Here is a 19,688-nt window from a genome sequence, read left to right as displayed (position 1 = left end):
CCCCATGGGAGAGAAAAGCTGCTGCCTTTTTAGAACCGGTGCCACCTTGGGACAAAAGGGAAATGGAGAAGTGCCATCATCTCACAGAGAACGAGGCCTAGCCTGGCTGGCCAGAGCCCAGAGTGCCACCTCGTCGTAATTGAGTTCTTCCACACAGCGTCACACCCACTGCCATGCTGGACATGCCCTCTCGCCACCTTTTCCAGACGACTTCCTAGAGAGATTTCATTTATCTGTACATCTTTTGCACTTTCCTATTGAAGATTCGGATGAATTTGTCTTGATAAAAGTTGGATGACGTATGGAAGATTCTGAGCACAGCACTCACGTCTTGTCACCAGGCTCCAGACCTAAGGGGAAGCTCCCTGGAGGCCCTGGCGCCACCCTGCAGGCTCAGCCCAGCTGGGGAGAACTCAGTGTTTCCTGTGCCCCGTCCTGCCTGCCCTCCTGCTGCAGCCCCTGCCCGCCTGGTACCCCCAGAACCAGGTGGGCCAGGTGGGAGAGGGGCCACCTTGCTCTGTCGGAGGAGATGCTGCTGATGCCTGGATCAGACAGGGTAGAGGCTGTCTTCTGGGGGATACATGTCTGTCCCTGGCCCAGCATGTCCTGAAGGCTGGGCTCTTGCTACCAGCAGAGAGGCCCCAGAAGTACATGGCAGGCTTCAGCGTGTGCGGCCAGGGAGGAGGGGCACGAGTCTGTTGGAGCCACTGTAGGAAGGGATGGAGGTTTGCCATCTGCTGGGGGTGTGGTTCTGGGCAGGTGAGAGCTTGTGTCCTGGTAAGGAGGGACCTGGTCATTTGATGGCCCAGGAGACCCTGCCTTGTCCTGTGTCCTGCGAGGCCTGTCCACCCACCTTTGGGTATAGACTTTTCTGTTCTGGGCCACAGATGTGGGGGAATCAGGCGGACCCCTGAGGCTTGGACTGTCCCCTTCTCTGTCCCTGGGGGGTCCTCCATCCGGGCTCTTGCTGCATGAGGCAGGGGCCCCAGCTGCCCTTGCTGAGTTCTTGGAGGGTGTGGGAAGGGCTCTGCGGGGAGGCAGGGGACTGGACCAGTGGCCTCTAGACCCTTCTTAGCAGGAGACTTCCTGCTTCTGCCTCCTCTGTGGGAAGGCCGTGGAGCCCCTGCCCTTCTTCCCCACTGTGCATGTTGGAATCCAGCTCCACCCTTGCTCCTTCCCCGCCCTCAAGACCTCATAATGCCCCGACGCTGGGTGGGGGTCCGAGGGAGCTGGCCAGGCCTTGTGCCTGTTGTCTAACCCCCCCACTGGTCCCAGCTCAGCATGGACAGGGCTGTGCAGCCTTCAGCTGGAGCCTCCCAGGCAAGTGCTCTAGGGTGGGGGTCCGTTGAGTGCAGAAGGAAATTCACTGAGGAACTGGCTGGGCTTGGGGGCGAGAGGGGCTGAGACTCCACTCCCTGGGAGAGGCATGAGGGACATGGTGTCTCTGGGCCTGTCGGGGACAGAAGTGAGGCCAGGGGCAGTAGTAAGTCTCAGCCTCATCTCACGGACACTTGGGCAAATGCTTGGCCCTCCCTGAGCTCCAGGTTGCTCATCTGTAACATGGCTTTTTCTCTGAACCCCTGGACCAGACCCCAAGGCCCCTGGTTCCAGTCTTGATCCAAGTCTGGCCCAACTCTGAGAGCGGGGTGGGCAGGGGGAGGAGAACCCCGGAGGTGGAGAGGGCTGGATTGTCGCAGGCTTGAGCACGCAGAGTTCCCGGGGTGGCTGCCCCCGCCTCCCAGGAGGGTGGCCCTTGTCCTCACAAGCCCCTGTGGTCATCTAGCACCACCATCCTCTGGTCAGCGCCCCTGCAGCCTCCTGGCTCAGGCCAGATGAGAAGACCTGCCAAGCTCACTCCCCAACCCAGGGCCGCTGTGATGTCATCCTCAGTGGGTGGGCAGTCGGCCCCTGGGTGGCCTCTGGGACAGCCCCGGCCCCGCCCCAGTGCAGGGTCCTGAGGCCAGGTGATGACCCTCTCCCTTGCCCTCCCAAGGGCTGGTGGTCTCCCTGGTTGTGACTCCGCCCTGGAAACCTTGCGCGGTCCCTCTCTCTGCTTCTTCCCAGGCCTGTCCAGGGGGCCCTCGTCCCCCTTCCCTGCTAGGCTGGAGGTGGCACCCACAGCCAGCCTGGCCCCTGGAAGAGCGTGTGCTCCGTGACCAGCACCCAAGAAACCCGGGAGGGCGGGCTGCCGAAAGTGGGGCAGGTTTCTGAAAGGAAAGGTTTTCCAGAATGTTCTCATCCTGGTTCCTCAGTGACTTCCTGCCAAAGCTGTGGTGGGGAGCGGGGAGCCCGGGGGAGGCCTGCCTTGGCCTCTTCAGGCCGCTTGGATTTGCCCTGGAGATGGCAGCCCTTGAGCCCCAGGGCAGCCTGCCCTCCGTTTTGTCCAGTGGGGGGGTTTGTTGAACTGCCTTTGGCCCAAAGGGCTCAGCAGTCTGCCAGGTGGCACTGGCCTTTGGGTTGGAGTGGCCACTTCTGAGGGCGCCCCTCCCACACACCTGCTCTGTCCCCTGAGGCCAGGCGTGAGGAGCCTCCTGAAGGGCAGCCGGAGGCTCCTGTCTCCTGCAGCTTTGGCTCCTCCCAGAGGCAGGCCCGACCCCTTGTCCCACAGCCAGGTCCTCCTGTGGCTGGGCTTCCTTCCCAGAGTCCTCTGGCTGCTCTCCACCCAGGCCCAGGGTTGACCAGGACTCGGCCTGCAGGTCCCAGGGCCACTGAGGGCCTGAGGGGTGGGCTTGGGGACCTGTGGCCTCTAGTGTGCATGGGGGCCGGGGAGGGCGAGGCTGACCCACCCCTCTGCCCTCGCTGTCCTGGTGGCCTGGTTGTAGCTTCAGGTGGACGGTGCCCCCGCCCTTCTGCACAGCCTTGGCACCTAGGGGAGCCACTGCTCCTGCTGGTCCCCGGGTTTACAGGTTGTGGCCGTCAGCCCAAGGCGTGGGGGTTGTTGTGTTTATGGGTTTTTTTCCCCTTAAGTTTCAGATTTTTTTTTTAAACAAAGTATTTTTTTAGGTGCGATACCCAGAAAGGGCCCGTTGGGTGTGTGTGTGTGTGTGTCCCGACTCCTCGCACGGAGGTTGGCGCCCCCGCCTTGCAGCTCCTGCTGGCTTGGCCTGGAGAGGAGGGAAGGCCCACCTGGGCGGCTGAGGAGGGACTTGCCTGCCCAGGCCCCTGGCCCAGGCACATCCTCAGGCTGGCCAAGGGAGGGCCTGGCACTCTGGGCCAGCTAAGAGGGTCTCTCCTGCTGCGGGGTCCCTAGTGGGGCAGGGGTTGAACCTTGGACACCAAGTTCCCCGGGGGTTGTGGCTCACCGTCTCCTGCAGGAGGCTGGCAGAGACCACAGCCAACACAGTCACCTTTTCTTTGTACTCTGCGTGTATGTTTTGGTTTCTGTGTTTTAATAAACCCTTTGGGAAGGGACTGAGTCAGATTCTCATTTACAAAAGGGCTGGGGAGGGTGGAGTGGGGGACCCTGCTCCAAGCCATGTCCCACCTGAGAAGTCACACTTCTAGGGCTTGGTCGCGCTGGGAGGGATGGGCAGTGAGTAGCCATGTGCTGGGGAGATGCCCTTCTACCTGCACCCCAATCTTGTGGGCTTCCCCAGACCCCGACCCCTCATCATGAGAACCACAGCCAGCCAGTCCCTCAAGCTACGACAGCCTCCCAGCAACCATCCCTGGGCCGTGGGACAGGGCAACAGACCATGTGTGTGTCGGGTGCAGGGGAGGCACCCCAGCCCCACGTCTGACCCTGGCCTTTGCCTCCTGCAAGGTCCTTCACCCCCACCCACCTTTGGCAATAGGGTCCGGTTCGGGAGCCCCAGTCTTTGGGTGTCTGCAGTTGGCAGCCCTGGCCCAGCCCAGACCCTAAGGAAATGAGAACAAGAGGCAGGAGACCCGCAGGCTTGGGTTTATTTGTCATTCCATAGACAGGCGGCTGGGTCCTGGTCTGTCTGGTTGGGCAGCTCGAGGCAGGCACGGCAGTGTGCCGGTGGGGAACGCGGTAGCTGGGGAACCACGGTCATTAGAAAGGGGGGAGGGAGGGCGCGTGATTTACAGACTGGCTGAGAAGAGGGTGGCCGGGCGCCTTCCTCGGGACCCCAGATCTGACCATGTGTTTGGGATGAGCAGTAGTGGGGCTCTGCTGCCCCCAAAGGCTGATCCCCCACCCTGGGCCCTCTCCTATGTCGAGCCCGCCCAGTGGGCCCCTGTTTGGCAAACTGCTTCCTGAAGAGGGTGGGGGCTGCTGGAGGGTGGCCAGGCAGGGCCGGCCGGCAGCTGGGGCCCAGGAGGTAGGCCTGGCACCCAGGGAGAGCTGCTGGTCCTCGACCTGTGCTGGTGCCCCTGAGGCTGGGCAGCTCTCCCCTTCCAGGCTCAGTCTGCCCTTGGCCCTCTGCTCCTTCTGCAGAGGTCCTGCCCACCCCCCTCCAACCTCCTTCCTACTGGGGACCACCCCCAGGAAGCAGAGCCCCGTCCTCCCTGCAAGTGGACGCCTGAGGAAAAGACGCTTCAGAGCCATGTTGTTGGAAGTGCCACCCGGGGCTGCCTGGGCTCTGGGCAGGGTGTGCACGTGTGGCCCAGGCCCTTGCCTCCCTTGCCTTGGTAACGCGGCCAGCGGGCACCGCTTTCCCTGCAGCAGCCCTGCCGCGGACCCCACTGCACACTGCAGACCACCTCCCAACGGGGGCTCCCTGACAGTGAGGTGGGCCACCTGGCCCTCAGTACCACCCTCTGCCCACTGCAGGACCCTGTCCTTGGAGCAGCACGGAGGGGAGTGGCCTCAGCCCAGTGGCCTCCGCTGGAAAAGGACAGCACCCTCTCGGGAACCCACAGGCTGCTTCTGGTGCAGCGGGTCTTGGTGGAGGAGCCCCCGGGCCTGTCTCTGGGCAGGGTGAGGGCTGTAGCCTACAGGGCCATCAGGAAGGCGGGTGGGGAATGGAGGGCACCGTGTGCCTGGCCTCCTCTCTCCCCTGCCCGCCTCCTCCCCTCCCCTCTCCCCTGCCCGCCTCCTCCCCCTCCTTTGTGGTCTTCCTACAGCTGTTCCCAGGACTTCACTCAGCCAGGCCTGGACAGCAGGCCTTTGGAGTGGCAGGGAGGAGCCTTCCCAGAATAACAGCCCTGCGGAAGGGCAGAGTAGGAACAGATGCGCCTGCGCTGGGGGTGCGGGCCAGCCACTGCCTGCCCGGGGCCTCGTGGAGCCCGCTGGCTAGACAGGGCGGGGGCAGGTTTCATAGAGCCCCACTCCCACGGAGCCAGCAAAGGCTAGGTGCCACTAGGGCCGTGGGACCCCAGGACTGGGCCCCTCGAGCCTGTGGGCTTCCTGGCCATCCCTCCAGCCTCCCCCTGTGAAGGGGCTGACGCTCCGCCTGTCCCCCTCCCTTCCTGCAGCCTGTCCTGGACCTGGGTGGGGATGTGTCTCTCCAGGGAGAGGTTCCCTGGGGTCTTTCCTATATTGTGGGGACTGTTGCTGAGGCACAGCCCTTGGTCCTTGGGCCTGCAGCATGGAACCCAAGAGGCTCTCCCTCACTGAGCCGAAGCGTGTTCTCTGGGCAGAACCCAGGGCCACTGCTCCGCCAAAGGACAGAGAAGGGTCTTGGGCCTAAGGAATCAGCCTTGGGCATATGGCCCCTGCCTACTGTCGCCTGCCCCCAGGTGGTCAGCAGCCACAGTGTGTCTAACTGTGCTTCACAGGGCCTTCTGTGGCATGGACAGGGCCCATTCCACTGGGACCCTTCCCATGTGCTCTGGGCCTCTGTGGCATGGGGCCTATCAATTGTGGGCAGAGTTGGAGACGGTGGGACAATTATCTAAAAGTCAGACCCACAAACTTTTATGGGTCCCAAACCACAGAGCCAATCTCCCCGGGGTCCCTGCCCCTGCCAGCAAGGGTGGGGTGGGGGCCAAGGGCTAGCTGGGTGGGCATGGCCTGGGCAGGGTGGGGTCGAGAGGGGTGGTGGAAGGGATCTGAGGTTGGGCCCAGCACAAAATACCTGGAGCCCGTGGAAAGGCAGGCTGACGAAGCCTCCAGTAGGGAGCCCGACCCCAGCTACCAGGGCCTTGGCAGAGGGGGCTCCAGGAAGTGCTGGACTCCTTCCCGGGGGGGGGGGGGTTCTTGGTAGAGGAGAGGCCAACTCTGCCTGCCCCGAGGACCCAACCAAGTCTCTGCCTGGCTGTGACTTTGGGAACTGCCACGAAGGGTCACGGCTGGGAGAAGCTTGGTTTCCTCTCCAAGGATGAGCCGAGGCGACAGGCTTGGGTGGGACTGCTTGAAGGTCCTTCCTAACCAATGCCATCTCCCTGGCTCACGCTGGACATGGTCTGGGGAAGCAGCGGGTGGCATCTGGCAGCGACTGGAGATCATTTCCCGATGACGTCTGGGCGTGGTGTTTTCTCTTGGATACAAACCCCACGCTGTACTTGGCGTCAAAACAGCATAAGCGAGCGAACAGACAGGAGGGAACCGGAAACTGTCCGAGCAGGTGGTGGGCAGCTTAGGATCTGTAGTCCTTTTTGCTGTAGGGTTTATTGCCCAAAATGCTATCGATCTCGTGGATAATGGACGATGACAGTTTTGGAAGGACCTGCGTGCAGGGACAAGAACTAGTCAGAACTCCACGAACGAGTTTGGCTGGGCCTGTGGAGGAGGCAGGCGACCCTTCCATGTTCCACGGACTGGCAGGTGGTGGTGGTAGCAGGGTAGAGGCCCCAAGTGCCTGCCTTCTGTGCCCCCTAACTGCTCTCCCAGCTGCCCCTGCCTTAGGTGACAGCAATACAGGACTGACTCTGCTCTCCCGCCCCATATCCAGTTTCTCAGCCAATCTCATCAGCACCCAGGCTCCAACCACAGCTCCCACACCTGACCTCAGAGACTGCTGCTACCTCCCACCAGCAATCTCGGCCTTGGCCTTGACCTTGAAGTGCCCCCCATGAGCTGCCAGAAAGCAAGACCCTTTCAACAGCTCATTGGAGCATGCCAGGCTCTGTTCCCAGCTCAGCCCAGTCCTTAGAGGCATGTAACGCCCTGGGGACCTCAGCTCTGCCTGGTGCCTCCTCAACCGGCCAGGACTGCTCCTCCCCCGGAAGCTTCTATGCATGAGTCTCTGGCATTTCTTCAAGACTTGCCCCAAAGCCCCTTTCTCCACTAGCCCAGCTGACCCCCGAAGCCTGGCACTGTGGCTCTCCTGCCCTAAGGCGCTGGTCACCTCTGGCATTTGTCACTGACTTCTTGCATTTAGTGTTCGTATCTGCTCCTGTTATCAGGACGCAGTTCAGAGCAGGCTCACGCCAGATGCAGCCCCTGCACTTTTCCGGGCACTGCGGGTGCTGAGTGGCCCTGTGCTTGGGTGAAGGGCTCGCTGGGCCCCGAGCTCCACCTCAGCCCCCACTCACCTGTATTGCTCCAATGTTCTCCATGAGCTGTTCCGCGTTGGAAGCACCGAGAAGCACAGAGCTGACCCCCTCGTTCCTCAGGCACCAGGCTGGGGGAGCAAGACAGGAGGTGAGGGAGGCAGGTCTTCCCACTGTGGCCTCTGGCTCTGCCTTGCCCCTGACTGGGCCAGAGAGACCCGGCTTTTTGGTCTGGGGGCTCAGGGTGCCAGGAAGCTCAGCAGTGCCAAAGGGGACTCTGCCCAAAGCCCGGTGGAGAAGGTGCTGGAGAGCTCTGGCCCCACTGCCCCTGTGGAAATACGGCCCAAGGGATCAGGGACCCCCTTGTTCCCCGTGCCACGTGGCTGGTGGATGGAGGGGGTGGCCCAGGCTCTCAAGGACCCATGCCCTCTCTCCAGGGACATGGATCCTAACCCTGTCCCTTGCAGCCCTGGCCATGTCACACAGGAGTTCCTCACCTCCTCCCAGGGACACTGGCCCACTGGGTTCTGAGCCCCATTACCTATGGCCAGCTGCGAGACCCCACAGTCTAGGCGCTCAGGGACCCCGTCATACCCCAGGGGCCTGAGTCCCATCCCTGTCCCAGGTCCCTGTTACCTATGGCCAGCTGCGAGACCCCACAGTCTAGGCGCTCAGGGACCCCCTCATACCCCAGGGGCCTGAGTCCCATCCCTGTCCCAGGTCCCTGTTACCTATGGCCAGCTGCGGGAGGGTGCACCCCAGGCGCTCGGCGATGGCCTGCAGCTCCTTCAGCTTGGCCTGCTGCCGCCGGCCCTCCTCACTCAGGATCTTGTCTTTCAGCCACTGGTAGCCCTGGGGGTGGACACAGCTACAAGTGAGGGGTCACCTGGGCCTCCCACCGCAGATGGCTGATGACCTGTGCTCCTTTCAGTCCTCTCCCTGACAGCAGCCCCGCCCCAGGCCCAGGCCTTCCAGCATCACCGGCCGTGGGCCAGACTTAGGCAGGGTGAGGTCGGACCTGTCTCTGAGGTCAGGACCCCTGGGGGACCCAGGGAAACCAGAGAGGTTGGGGTGACCTCACATGCCAGCCCCCAGCCCTGCTCTTAACCCCAGAGGTCTCAGTGGCGGTGGAGAGTGGGGTGTTCTGGAAGGGAGGCTACCTCAAAGGGCCTAAGTGGACCCTGCCCACATTGTGAGTGTCAGGCGAAGGGGCCTCCTCACCTGGGGCCTGTCTCAGGGTGGGTGGTCCCTCTACTCGTGGGGTCAGGAGGAAGGGGCTCTGCCCAGGTTCTCATGCCAGGAAACCCATCCTGGTGATGGTGGCTGGGACAGCTGTGCCCCTGAGGTCCGCCCAAGGCCTCACCTGCCCACAGCGCCCCTCCCCACCCTGGGCCACTCCTTCACCTTCAAGGAGGCTCTCGAGTAGGGTGGGATGCCACTGTCATACTTTCCAGAAACGATGCCGCAGGCCAGAGGGGACCAGGTCATGGCGCCCACTCCTGAGAGAGGAAAAGCAGGTGAGACGGAGCCCGGGGCCTGCGGGCTGGCAGGTGGCGGGGTGGGCGCCCACCTATCTTGTGGAACAGCTCCGGCAGCTGCACCTCCACCTTCTCGCGCTGGAACATGTGGTACTCTGCCTGCTCGCAGATGGGCGGGATCAGGTTGAACTGCCGGGCCACGGAGTAGGCCTCCTGCGGATACAGAGGGGCCCAGGCAGCCCCCGTGTCAACAGGCCTGGGGCAGCAGGGAGAGGCATCCCTGGGAAATGCCTGGCCCTGCCTGCTCCCCCCACCATGCCCCTCAGCTTTCCTGGGAGTCTGTGAGCTCCACGTGAGCCAGGAAAAGGGGGCGACTGTGGGGTCCCCAGGTTGAAAGGGTCTGGGGAAAGTGCAATGCCCGCGTGGGCTTCTGGCACTTGCTGGCCCGGTGCCTCAGTTTCCCCATCTGTCCTGAGGGTCTCATAGGACCAGGGTGTCTGTGGCCCTCGGTGGTGCCTGGCTTGTGGCAGGCGTCAGAGACTGCTGCTGTGCTGACTGTTCTTACCACTGTGCGTGCTGCCCTGAGCCTGGTCCTGGGGTGACAGTGGTGACAGCAAACACACCCCTAGGAGGGGCAGCAGCTATGGCAGCCCACTTCCAGGACCAGGCTCCAGGCCGGTCCCTGCAGGCCCCCTCTCCAATGGGATGAGCCCTGGCCAAGGTCTCTAGACAGGTTGGCAAGGGAGCCCTGGCTGCCACCCTGAGGGCCCTGTCTCCTGGGGCTTGAGGCTCATCGAACCTTCTCATCTGCAGGATGGGTTGATGATACACCTCCGGGAGCCCAGCGCTGGCTGGGAAAGTGTCCAGGGCATGCTCGTGGATGGCACACCACAGAGGACGAGCTATGTTCAGTTAGGGATGGAAACTCTGCTGGATTTGTCCCGTGAAGCAGGCCCCGGGGACCTGAGTGGGAGGCTGGATGCAGGGAGTTCTGGGAGGCCAGCCTGAATGGGCTGCGGCCGGAAGTGGGGCTGGGGGCTGGGGGCTGGGGCAAGTCAGCCCGGGAAGATGCAGACCCCAGGGCCTCTGCCCTCACTCTCCCTACGAGCTTTGAGAAGAGGGTACCCTGCTGACTTTCTTGGTATTTGCAGAAATACCAAGAAACCTCTGCTACCCTCCGCCTCTAATGGTTCCCATGGAGGGAAATGACAGCTAGTGAAATTCTTTCCAGAAAATGTGAGTGAGGGGGAAACAGCGTGGATTAAGAGATGGAAGCCCAGGGTCCTGACAGCCAGATCACATTCTAAGGCAGCCCAGGCTGTGCCTGATGGCCTGAGCACCCATCTCAACCTGACCTGTGTGGCCTTGAGCAGGTTACTTAATCTTTCTGTGCCTTGATCTTCACATTTGAGAAATGGGATGACAGTAGCACTTACTTCATATGGTCTTATAAGGATTAAAGGGAAAATCCTTAAATCTAAGAGCACCCAGAACAGTGTCAGAGCCCAAGGCAGTGGCTAGTGATGCCATCATTGAGGACTTGCTGGGATCCAGGACCTCTGCTAAGAGTATCACACCGGTTCTCTCGGAGTCCTCAAAACAGGTGCATGAGGGACAGGCCATGCTACCAGGCTTGATCAACAGGTGGGGGGACTGAGGTCAGGGGCTCAGCATCTGTCATCACATAATGCTGTGGTTCCAGCTGAGGCCCTTTGGAGAAGGGCTGCGGGCATCACCCCCGCACTCTTCCATACTGTCCCCCTCCTCAGGGACCAAAGGCACACAGATCCTTTTCTATAGCACAGGAAGAGCCCCGCCCCACGGCACACCCTGAGTGTCACCGTACCATGATCTCCATGGAGCTCCAGCGCGACGTGCCCCAGTACATGGCCATCCCCTGGTTGATGACGTGGGTCATGGCCCGCACGGTCTCTGTCACGAGAGAGGGAGAACATAGGTGGGGGCAGCTGGGGGCTCAGCCCAGCCTGGGGACATTCTGCAAATACAGGCAGGGAGCTGGGGGGGTGGGCTGCAGAGACGTCTTGCAAGCAGTGTACTTCCTGGCTCCGAGGCTGGGGTTGGGGGTCCAGGAGGGATAAAAAGTGAGTCACCATCCGAGAACTTGAAAACAATCGCTCCCTCTAGTCACAGGCCTTCCGGTTTCTTTGAAACATGGGTCATGGGTGGAATGTGATGTGCTATGGAGAGGAGCGGGGGAGGGGAGGAGCTGGAGACCCCAGCTGCTCAGGAAGGGCCAGGTGAACGGCTTAGCTAATGATGGGATTGGCCAAAGGCACAGGAAGCAAGCACGTCCTGCCTGTTTATGGCCTCCTGCGGGACACTGCAGTCTGACGGGAATCTAGAGGGTTCTGTGGAGAGGAAATGATGGCGTCTGCAGGCACAGGGACAGAGTTTGGGACCCTGCATGGTTCCACGAGGTGGGGTGCAGGGTTGAGCTCCTCCTGTGCTTTGGGGAACCAGGGCAGGTGCACAGCCTTTCCTGGACCAGCCCCAGGACCCCAACAGCACAGCACTGCCCAGGCCCACCCTCTGCTGGATGGTGCCAGGGCAACAGGGGTCTGAGTGCCCCTCCTGTGAGGGGCCCAGGCCTGGAGGGGAACGGTTGGGCAGCTCCAGGAGTTCTGGGGATCATGAGTCCTGGATAGCCAAAATCAGTCCTAAGGAGCGAGTGGCGGAGGCACCGGGCCACCCTTCTAAGTGAGGGAGGGGAAGGGTCCCCCGACAGCGTAAGATTCTGCCCACGATTCAAAAAAGTCTTTGAGACATTAAGAATCTGCTGGTCCTAGGGCCCCCTCTGCTTTCTGGCCTCCTGGGGATGCTGCAGTCTTTACGACAGAGCCAGGCCTGAAGTTTTCAGAGTTTCTAGGCGCCCCTGGCCTGGCCGCTCCTGGGCTTCTCACAGGTCCCATACAGTGCTTGCAAGTTCGACCACCCGAGGCAGCGTGGGGAGTGGGGGGGACAAGTGTTTCTAAACACACAGCCACAACATCCGCCCTGGAAAGCCCATCTCCGGGAGCGGCTTGCTCCTCAGCACCCACTGTGAGGGGAAAGCCCAGGTCCCTGTGGATGGCCAGAGGTATGAGCGGAGGAAGGGAGGAAAGGGGGAAGAGAGGAAGGAAGGGAGGACAGGGGACTCCAGGTGGCTCAGACAGCTCCACCTCGGAGTGGCCACAGGCCCACAGGCATCCTCCCTGGCGCAGGGTGGCAGTGCTGCTTCCTGCCTATCCTGAGTTGGTGTCACTTCCTGTCCACCCTGGGTCCCTAAGTACTCCTTTGGCCGGGGTCTGCTCCAGGGGGGACCCAGGGCATCCTCAGTGCTGGTGCTAAAGTAGCTGTGGCTCCGGGGTTGGGGTCTTAGCAGGGTCACCTCTAGCCAGGTAGGCCCTCTTTCCTTCCAAGGTCAGGGACTGTGGCTCCTGGGACTCCTCTCGGCCCATCTTGGAGGGTGGGAGCTGGGAGGGGAGTCTGAACCTCTCTGGGGCCCTCTTGGAACCTTCTTGGGGCTCTCCTGGGGGCCACCTGCAGGTCAGACCCAGGAGGGTGGTGCCTGGTTGGAGAGCTGGAGGAGGCCCAGCTGGTCCCGGGGGACCTTTCCATCTAGCCCAGGCTCCGGCCTGGCTGTCCTGCTCGGTCTTTTAGAAACACTCTCGGGGTACCTGCGACCACGCAGCAGCACTCCTGACTCTTCAGCCAAGGCCTGGGGCCACATGCCAGAGGGAGGGAAGCCAAAGGACCCCCAAGGCCAGCCTGGCCCCTCGCCTTCCCTCCCCGACAGCTCTCTCTGATCATGAAGATCCCAGCCAGAGAGGCCATGTGGTGCCCAGTGAGGCCCTTTCCATGCTGGTTCGCCTGGGGGGAGTCTGTGTGAGACTGGCTGTCCCCAGAGGCAGGGATCCTGGGCACAGGCCCCTGGGCTCCCCAGAGGATCTGGGCAGAGGCAGGCTGGTGTGGAACCCACACTCAGGAGCACAGGCACAGGTGTGATGTCAGCGGCCCAGAAATGGGCAATTGGGGAAGACTTCCTTCTCCTCCATATTTAATGCTATTAGACAGAAGCAGGCTCCAGACCCTTCCAGCTGCTGCCAGAACCCAGGGCATCGCTGCTGCATCACAAATAATTCATGGGAGGGGTCAGGTGGCACACCAGGTGGCAGGCAGGAGCCTTCCAGTGTGGAACACTGCCCAGTCCCCAGGGAGGCCAAGGCCTGTGCTCAGGGCCGGGCCCGGGGCCCTTAGCTGAGGTGGGGCAGAGACCAAGCATGCTGGAGGCTGCCCTGGGCCTCAGAATCCCACTGGTTCAGGTAGGTGTACTTCGAGGAAGAAAATGGCTCCATCTCCATGCAGACGTCTGGCCAGAAGGTGAAAGGACAACTGGCTCAGCCGGTCAAGGGGCCTCTGGTGGCCACAGGCAGCCAGCATGCTCACAAAGAGCCAGGGTGCTGCAGAGCTCTGAGACAGGACTTCTTGGGGCCTCATGTTCTGGGGTCTCCGATGGGTTTGCTTCTGTGGAAGCCTGGTGTCCCCAGTCCTCCCCACAGCACCCTCCAAAGTCAGGTTTCCAGGTGGGGAGTGCACATTCTCAGCTCAAGAGGGGGCCCCGGCAGAGACAGCTGGCCACCGCAGACCACAGCAGTGCGAGCAGGGCTGCGGGGTGGGGGACATGCACGGAGGGAAAGGGTGAAGTGACAGTGTGGGTGGGGGCGAGGGGCTCCGACACCGCTTTGCTTTTCCTTCACTTGCGAGATGTCCTCATAGGGCGTTCCCCCTCCCCCGATGCATTTTATGGAGAAGTTTGTCATGGGGGACAGAGAGCTGTGTAAATAAAAACACTGTCTCATAAAATGCAGCTCGGACACAGGAGTCAATGGCCGGCTGAGGGCACTGTGTACCTTCTATGATGAATGTCCTTGACTTGGAGGAACTAAATGGGTCCCCTGGTGATAAAAGAAAGATTTAAAGAGACCGAGTTTACAGCTGTGGGAACACGGGAGGCGTGGCGTGGCAAAGGGCACAAGGAGGGGACCACAAATCACTTTGTGCAGAATCCTTCTGTTAAAAGAAAAAAATTATATACACACACAAGTGCATGCTGTATACACACAAAGGAAGAGAAATAGTCCCAGCACAACTGAATTTCCAAGTCCCCAAAGCGGCGGAGCACAAACGAGAAGATGCCCGGGGCAGAGGTGGGAGCGGGAAGGGCCGAGGGTGTGGAGTCCAGGGGATAAAAACGCAAAGAAACCAAGATGCTTCCAAAGCACTGAATGTACTTTCTCCTCTGGGGAAGAATTCATCCCCGGAGCAGAAGACCCTACAACCTCCCAGCAGAACCAGATTGAAAGAAGGCGCCCGCTGCCAGAGACCCATGCTGCCGCTTCACTGCGACAAAATGCCCACAGCAGAGAGGAGAGAACATTCCGCACGGTTCTAATGCAGCCAGGCGTGGGTTGGCATGGACCCAGCACGGGTGGACTCCGCCTGGAGGTTCCAGCGTGCGCCTGGTGGCTGGGAAGGCCCGTCCGCCCCCCACCAGGCCTGGCTGGGAGCCCCGTGGGGCCGAGCTGGTGGCCTGCAGAGCCTCAGTTCAGACCCTCGCCCAGGCGGCTCTGTGGTCCGCGCCCACTGGCCGGCGCCACGGGGAGCACGTACCTTCCATGGGCGTGTTGGGGTCTGGGCGGTTGGCGAACACCACATCCACGTACTCCAGCTGCAGCCGCTCCAGAGAGGCCTTCAGACCTGGGGGAGGAAAGGAGGAAGTGGGGGCACAGCCCAAAGGGAATGGGGGTCCTGGCACTCAGGAGAACGTGGGGCAGAGGAACCACAGGCCCAACATGCCTTGGCTGAAGGAAGACCTGCCCCTGGGGCCCCGCTCTTCTGCTGTGGGGGTCCTAGGGATGACAGGCAGAGGTGAGGAGGGGAGGGCATCTGCCGCCTTCCCCACAAAAGGCCCGCGGGGTCTGACTTGCGCGGAGCACCAGCTAGCCCTACCAGGAGGCTGGGAACACTGAGCTGGCGGTGCACGTGCCGGCTCCGGCACAGCTCGGCACCAGGGCCTGGCTGTGGTTGTTAAGGGAGGGGGGATGTTGGCTCCATGGAAATCTGAGTGACTGGGAATGGCCTGAAGACCCTCACAAGCAGGCTGAGCCCCTGCTCTGGTGCCTGTGAGCTGAGCCTTGGCTGCGAGTCTCTGTGCAACCCCTGGGTCCTTCCGGATTCCCCAGGATGCCGAGCACTCCCAGCAGCACTGGCCTGGCTTCGCAGACACTGTGACAGGGGCTTGGGGAAGCGATGGCCCCTGCTTGAGGCCATTGGATTGAAACCCTGGCCTGTCTGTGCCCAGCCCTAGGGCTGCCATCATTTAATGCAAGGTCCACCCGTGCCTGCCTGGGGTGGAAGGAGAGGGTCAGACCAGAGCTCTGGGTGCCCTGGGCTGGGCCCCTTGCAGGACAGACAGCTGGGGCCACGGCACTGTGTGTCTTTGCTCTTCCTCCAGGGGAGGGACGCATGGGCCTGGGGGCCCATGGCAGAGCCCCTCCTCACCTTCTATGATGTGTTTCCTGGAAAGGCCCCTCTCAGTCTCTGCTCTGAAAAACAAGTAATAGTAGATGTGAGGTCACAGCTGTTTGGGGAAGAAGTTGAGAATGCAGTATCAGGCAGAGAAAGCAGGTCAGCAAATGCTGCGAGCCTAGGCCCTTGGGGCAGTCCAAAGCCACGGGCAGAGTTCCCCTGGGCTCAGGTGGAAGCCTGGGGGCTGGGGCTGGGGGAGAGGTGTCCTGGCCTCCAGAGTTTGGTGTTAAATTTTACCTCTGTTTGGCTTTGATTTTTAAAAATTAAGAATGAGTTACATTCCTAATTCCTATGAGATGGAATTTGTCCAGCCTCAGAGAGAATAGAGAGCCAGATGCCCAGAGTATGGTGGGGGTGACGGGTGGCCCAGGGAATTTGGGATGGATAGGACACTTCACAAATTTTCTGCTTTCCAGAATTTTTATGAGTTACCTTTGTAATCAGAAAGGATAAAAATAAAACCAAAACCACATGGAAGTATAAATAGAAATTAAAGAAGATTTGAGCAAAAGACAAACAGCCAAAGCTGCTTTTCTGGGCTGGATGTCCCGAGGCAGGTGGGGTGCCAGTTGCACGGGGCTGTGTGGGGCATGGGGCATGGGACACTGCCCTGGGCCCACACATCCTCCCTCCTCAAGGCGGACTGTCTGTCCCCTGCCCCCAGAGCCTCCCAAGTCGGGTTTCTGCACGAGACGGGGCTGCGGCTGCAGGACCCCGGCAGGAAGCCTCCTGCGCGCTGCACCTACTTTCCACCCCAGAAGATCTTGGTGGTGATGACGAGGCTGGACCGCCTGCAGGACAGGAGAGAGGAGAAGGTGTTACTGGACCCCGTTCTCCCCCACCCCAGCAGCTCTCAGCTGCCACGCGGGATCCTCAAAAGCCTTCCCACCTGGGTGCCTGGTGCCTGGTGCCTGGTGTGAAATGGCATTTCTCCATGGCTGGCTTGGGGTCTCAGGGCACCCCCAGAGCCAGGAGGCAGCCCTGCTGCAAATAACCACCCAGAACTGTATTCAGGCAGCGGGGGCCAGGCAGCGGGGGCCCCAGGGTGGCCAGGCCCCCAGGTGGAGGCTGAGAAGTCAACTCCTCTCTTCCCTCTCTCAGGGGACACAGGACTACGAGGGTTTGGACAGGGTGTGTCCTGTGCCCCTACTCCTGGGAGGGGCCTCTGAGGCAGGCAGCTGTTCCTGGCCACACCAGAGCACCTCCTCTGCAGCCAGAGCATTGGTAGCTGTGACCCTGGCCCGCAGCCAGGGGGTCACGACCTGCCATCACCTGTGTGCGTTCCCGGGACACCACGGGGAGTGCTGATACGGGTGAGATTTTCTTGAATGACTGGGCCACAGGAATTCATGGGGATCAGTCAGGGCTGAGAGGAAGCAACTGGATGGATGAGAGGTGGGTGTCACAAACCCACGGGGTGGGGTGGGGTGGGGGCTGCCTGACAAACGGCACTGATATTCCGAGTGGCAGGTGGGAAAGGAGGCAGGAGGGAAAACCCAGGTTTAAAAGTGCTCAAGTTTCTAAAAACAAAAAGAGGTAGCTGAGGCCCAGAGTGTGGATGAGGGTCACTCCTGAGAAGGATCTCAGCCCCGACCTGCCACCTCTGGGCTTGGGCTCTGTCACCCCTCAAGGACAAGCCCGCAGGGCAGTGATGCACTGGCTGGGTCCATGATCTACAGACTCAGGACAGCCTGCCGGGAGGTCGGACCCTGGTCTCTTCCCAGATGGGGACAGTGAGCACCAGGGGTGTGGAGGCAGACAGGGTGGGGCCATTCTCTCCTCCAGGCTCCTCTGAAGAGGAGGGAGGCTTTGCACCCGGACCCTCCGCAGGTGCTCAGTCTGGCACCCTGGCCACCAGGGCAGCTCTCATAGCTTTGTCTCTGGGCCCTACCCTCTCAACCCCTGCGGGTGGGGTGGGACTAATGTGGAGAGTGGCACTAGGGCAGGTGGCCAACACAGCCGGCCTCCACTGCACTATTCTCCATCCCTCAGAGAACTGAATTTCACACTCACCTAGTGACCTGCAAGACTCTCTCTCCCTGGCCCTGGCCCTGGCCCTGGCCCTGGCCCTGGACGTTCAGGGTATGAACACTTGCTTCCCCTGGAGGAGCCTGGGCTGCTCCCTTCTGAGACGTTTTTCCCTTCCCAGCAAGAAAAACTGGGGGACTTCCAGGCCTTAGTAGGACTGCCCTGGGGCAATACATTGGTCAACAGGAAAGAACGGACCCCCTCTACTTTCCTCCCCACTGCAGTGCAGTGGCCCATCCACCCAGCCAGGCACCTGGGAGCACATCTGCCCCTCCCAGGCACTGCCCCTCCTCCCCTCCTTCCCTGTGTGTGCAGAGAGTAATTACCTCCATCCCTTCTTCTTGATGATGTTTCCTAATACCACTTCAGCCCTGCAAAGCAAGAGACAGACCAGGGGATTTCATCACTGCAGAATGGGGAAATCAAACCCAGCCCTGCTGGGACAATAGCCACGGGTCCCCTCTGTGAAACTGCCACAAGGCCTAGAGAGCCAGGCTATAAAAGCAACCTTGGCTTGGCAGCTCATTCCAGACACAAGCAGGGTCTGGCGCTGCCCGGGGCTGGCTGCGAGTAGCTCTTCTCCCTCCCTCAGGCGCACATCCAAGTAGCAGTAGCCCCAGACCTTGCAGAGAAGGAAGGAGCTGATGTCCGGCTCATCAAAGTCAGCATCCCATTTCCCTGGTTGGCTGGAATTCACTGGGAAAAACACCTGGCCACAGTACATGGGTGAAATGCGCAGACGGATATATGCTTAAAAGGTGAATTTTTCATCAGATGCATCCTCTGCATTCAGAGACAATCAACATGCCTTTGGTGGTGGTGGTATTTCTAACAGATTGTGGGCGTGCGAGTGTGAACACGTGTGTGTTTGCATGTCTCTTGCTTTCTGATTCCGAACATCAGGGACATGGCAAGGCAAGCACTCTGTTCTGCTTGGCGTCACTCCTGGTCCTGCACTAAACTCGGGCCAGCTGGGGTCAGGAGCGGGCTGTTCCAGCCTCACTTGGCACAGCAGTGCTGGATTAACTTTTAAGAACTTTCTGCTTGTAGCAAAATGTTTCTGAGCAAAAGCAACAGACGGAGAATGATCCATACCCAGTGCTACATTCCAATTATCAAAGCGCCTGAGTCATCCACTCAGAGACAATGGGCCCTAATTTGCAAGCTGTTTAGCGTACATTCTGAATGCTCTTCATTTATGGTCAGGATGCACGGAAAATTCACTCATCCCTGGGCCTCTTCCTTTTATTCCTCGGTCCCTGATTGTCAGACAAAGGACTAGGAAGGGTGGACATGGTTGCAGAGCTGTGTTGTAGACGGTGGGCTAACCAAGGCCTGTTGTTTGTGTCCTTCCTGCAAGCTAACAATCTGGTGACACTTGAATCTGTCTGTGTCTGTTGGGGGGGAGGCGTGGAAATCCTTTGGCTCTCGGGGAAACAACCAAATTAGTGTCAGCATGAGAAGCAAGATAGGTGCATGTCCACCCTCGTCTGCAGGAGGGGCAGCTCTGGCCCACCACCCGCAGGAGCTGTCCCTAGCCCCTTGCCCAGAGGGACTCCTCTGGGTCTGTCCCTGGAGTTCAATGTTGTGCATTGAGGGTGGCTGCTCACACCGAGCATTGATGGGTGCAGACAGGCAGGTTCTGCTCTGGGCTAGACAGAGAAGGAGCTGCAGTGGCTGGCAGAGGTGGGTCTCCAGAGCAATGGCACCCTGAGAGGAAGGTGCTCTCGGAATCCTCAGTTTCTAGCAAAGGGCTTCCAAGAGGCCTGAGGCTGCATAGGCCCCCACGTGCTTGCCCCAGCATGCTGCCCCTGGTGTCCAGTTAAACGGAGACTGAAGACAGCCCTCAGCAGGGTGGCTGCTGGGAGGTAGAGCCCAGGGACTGGACCATCTGGAACTAGAGGAGGCTGCAGGGAGCTTCTGCCTCCCATACACCCTTGTGGGCAGAAGCCCAGGCAGGAGCTGGGCCAAGGAAGAGGCTCAGGACTGGATGCCCCAGGGCTGGGCATCTGCCTCTGGCACCTTGACCCTCAGCTTAGCTCATCTTCTGTCTGGGAAGCATTTCCCTTTGATGGGGGCTGCTGCTGCCTTATGGCAGGGCCGTGGCACAGGAGGGGCTGCTGACAGGGGCTGCAGGAGGCGTGGGGGTCCCAGCTGTCAGCTCCCCAGTCCTGGGTCAGGACTCCAGCAAAGGCCCAGCTGTGCTCCCTGACGCTTGGTGCCAGGGGCCCCACTGCAGGTAGCGCGCAGCAATCT

The 19,688-nt window shown here is 60.7% G+C and overlaps 1 protein-coding gene across 5 annotated transcripts in view; it reads right to left on the bottom strand.

The window, feature by feature from the left end:
- Positions 1–5,805: 5,805 nt before the first annotated feature.
- Positions 5,806–19,688, bottom strand: part of Kcnab2 (potassium voltage-gated channel subfamily A regulatory beta subunit 2) — an 81,820-nt gene continuing 67,937 nt past the window's right edge. For all 5 annotated transcript variants that reach the window (XM_071617286.1, XM_071617285.1, XM_071617287.1 and 2 more), the window contains 10 exons: positions 17,759–17,803; positions 16,151–16,195; positions 15,378–15,421; positions 14,487–14,573; positions 10,663–10,748; positions 8,909–9,029; positions 8,743–8,837; positions 8,070–8,190; positions 7,381–7,469; positions 5,806–6,572 (listed from right to left, as the gene is read on the bottom strand). In XM_071617286.1, the coding sequence (XP_071473387.1) occupies positions 6,483–6,572; positions 7,381–7,469; positions 8,070–8,190; positions 8,743–8,837; positions 8,909–9,029; positions 10,663–10,748; positions 14,487–14,573; positions 15,378–15,421; positions 16,151–16,195; positions 17,759–17,803 (823 nt within the window). In that variant the 3' untranslated portion in view covers positions 5,806–6,482. The remainder of the gene's footprint in view (positions 6,573–7,380; positions 7,470–8,069; positions 8,191–8,742; positions 8,838–8,908; positions 9,030–10,662; positions 10,749–14,486; positions 14,574–15,377; positions 15,422–16,150; positions 16,196–17,758; positions 17,804–19,688) is intronic.

Source organism: Marmota flaviventris, chromosome 10, assembly GCF_047511675.1.
Source record: "Marmota flaviventris isolate mMarFla1 chromosome 10, mMarFla1.hap1, whole genome shotgun sequence".
NCBI classification, from domain to species: Eukaryota; Metazoa; Chordata; class Mammalia; order Rodentia; family Sciuridae; genus Marmota; species Marmota flaviventris.
Note: the sequence above shows the minus strand (reverse complement) of the source record. Positions and strands in the feature narration are given on the sequence as shown.